Genomic DNA, 525 nt, shown 5'->3' with positions numbered 1-525 from the left:
GAGACTTAGATCTGGACTGGAAAGAGGAGTTGGGCTTTGAACACATTGTACCCAGCTCTGTGCACTCAGGGACACCATGACCCTGTTTGTCTCTTTACATTTTACACGTTCACATCCCTGTCTCCCCTGTGGGTTCTGGAGAGAACTCCTGGGTTGCAGCTCCTCTAGTCTACCTCACTTAGCTCTCCCTGAGACTGAGTGATGGAAGTCTGGGGAGTAAGCAGCTCAGGGTAGGCCCTGGATTCACCTCATCCAAAAGGGATCCCTACTTAAGGGCAGGGTCTGGGGAGCCAGTAGGGCTGGGAGAGGGATGCCTTACCCTTCTGAGAGGAGGAGAGTACAGCTTCCAGCCACTCCTGCAGGGTGTTGTCACTGTAGATGGCTGGAGGGTGGGCCATAATAGGCACCCCGGTCTCATTGACTGTGGTGAACCCTTCTACATTGACATCTGCCTCCAAGACCATGACATTGCCTATTTTAAAAGGGAGAATGCAATTAGTACTTTAAAAATACTTATCTGGAGCC

The 525-nt window shown here is 51.2% G+C and overlaps 1 protein-coding gene across 1 annotated transcript in view; it reads right to left on the bottom strand.

Moving 5' to 3' along the window:
- Positions 1-525, bottom strand: part of Fam151a (family with sequence similarity 151 member A) — a 12,503-nt gene that overhangs the window by 6,165 nt on the left and 5,813 nt on the right. The window contains 1 exon segment of the mRNA XM_026782291.1: positions 320-472. Coding sequence (XP_026638092.1) covers positions 320-472 — 153 coding nt within the window.

This window comes from Microtus ochrogaster, chromosome 10 (assembly GCF_000317375.1).
Source record: "Microtus ochrogaster isolate Prairie Vole_2 chromosome 10, MicOch1.0, whole genome shotgun sequence".
Lineage (NCBI taxonomy): Eukaryota > Metazoa > Chordata > Mammalia > Rodentia > Cricetidae > Microtus > Microtus ochrogaster.
Note: the sequence above shows the minus strand (reverse complement) of the source record. Positions and strands in the feature narration are given on the sequence as shown.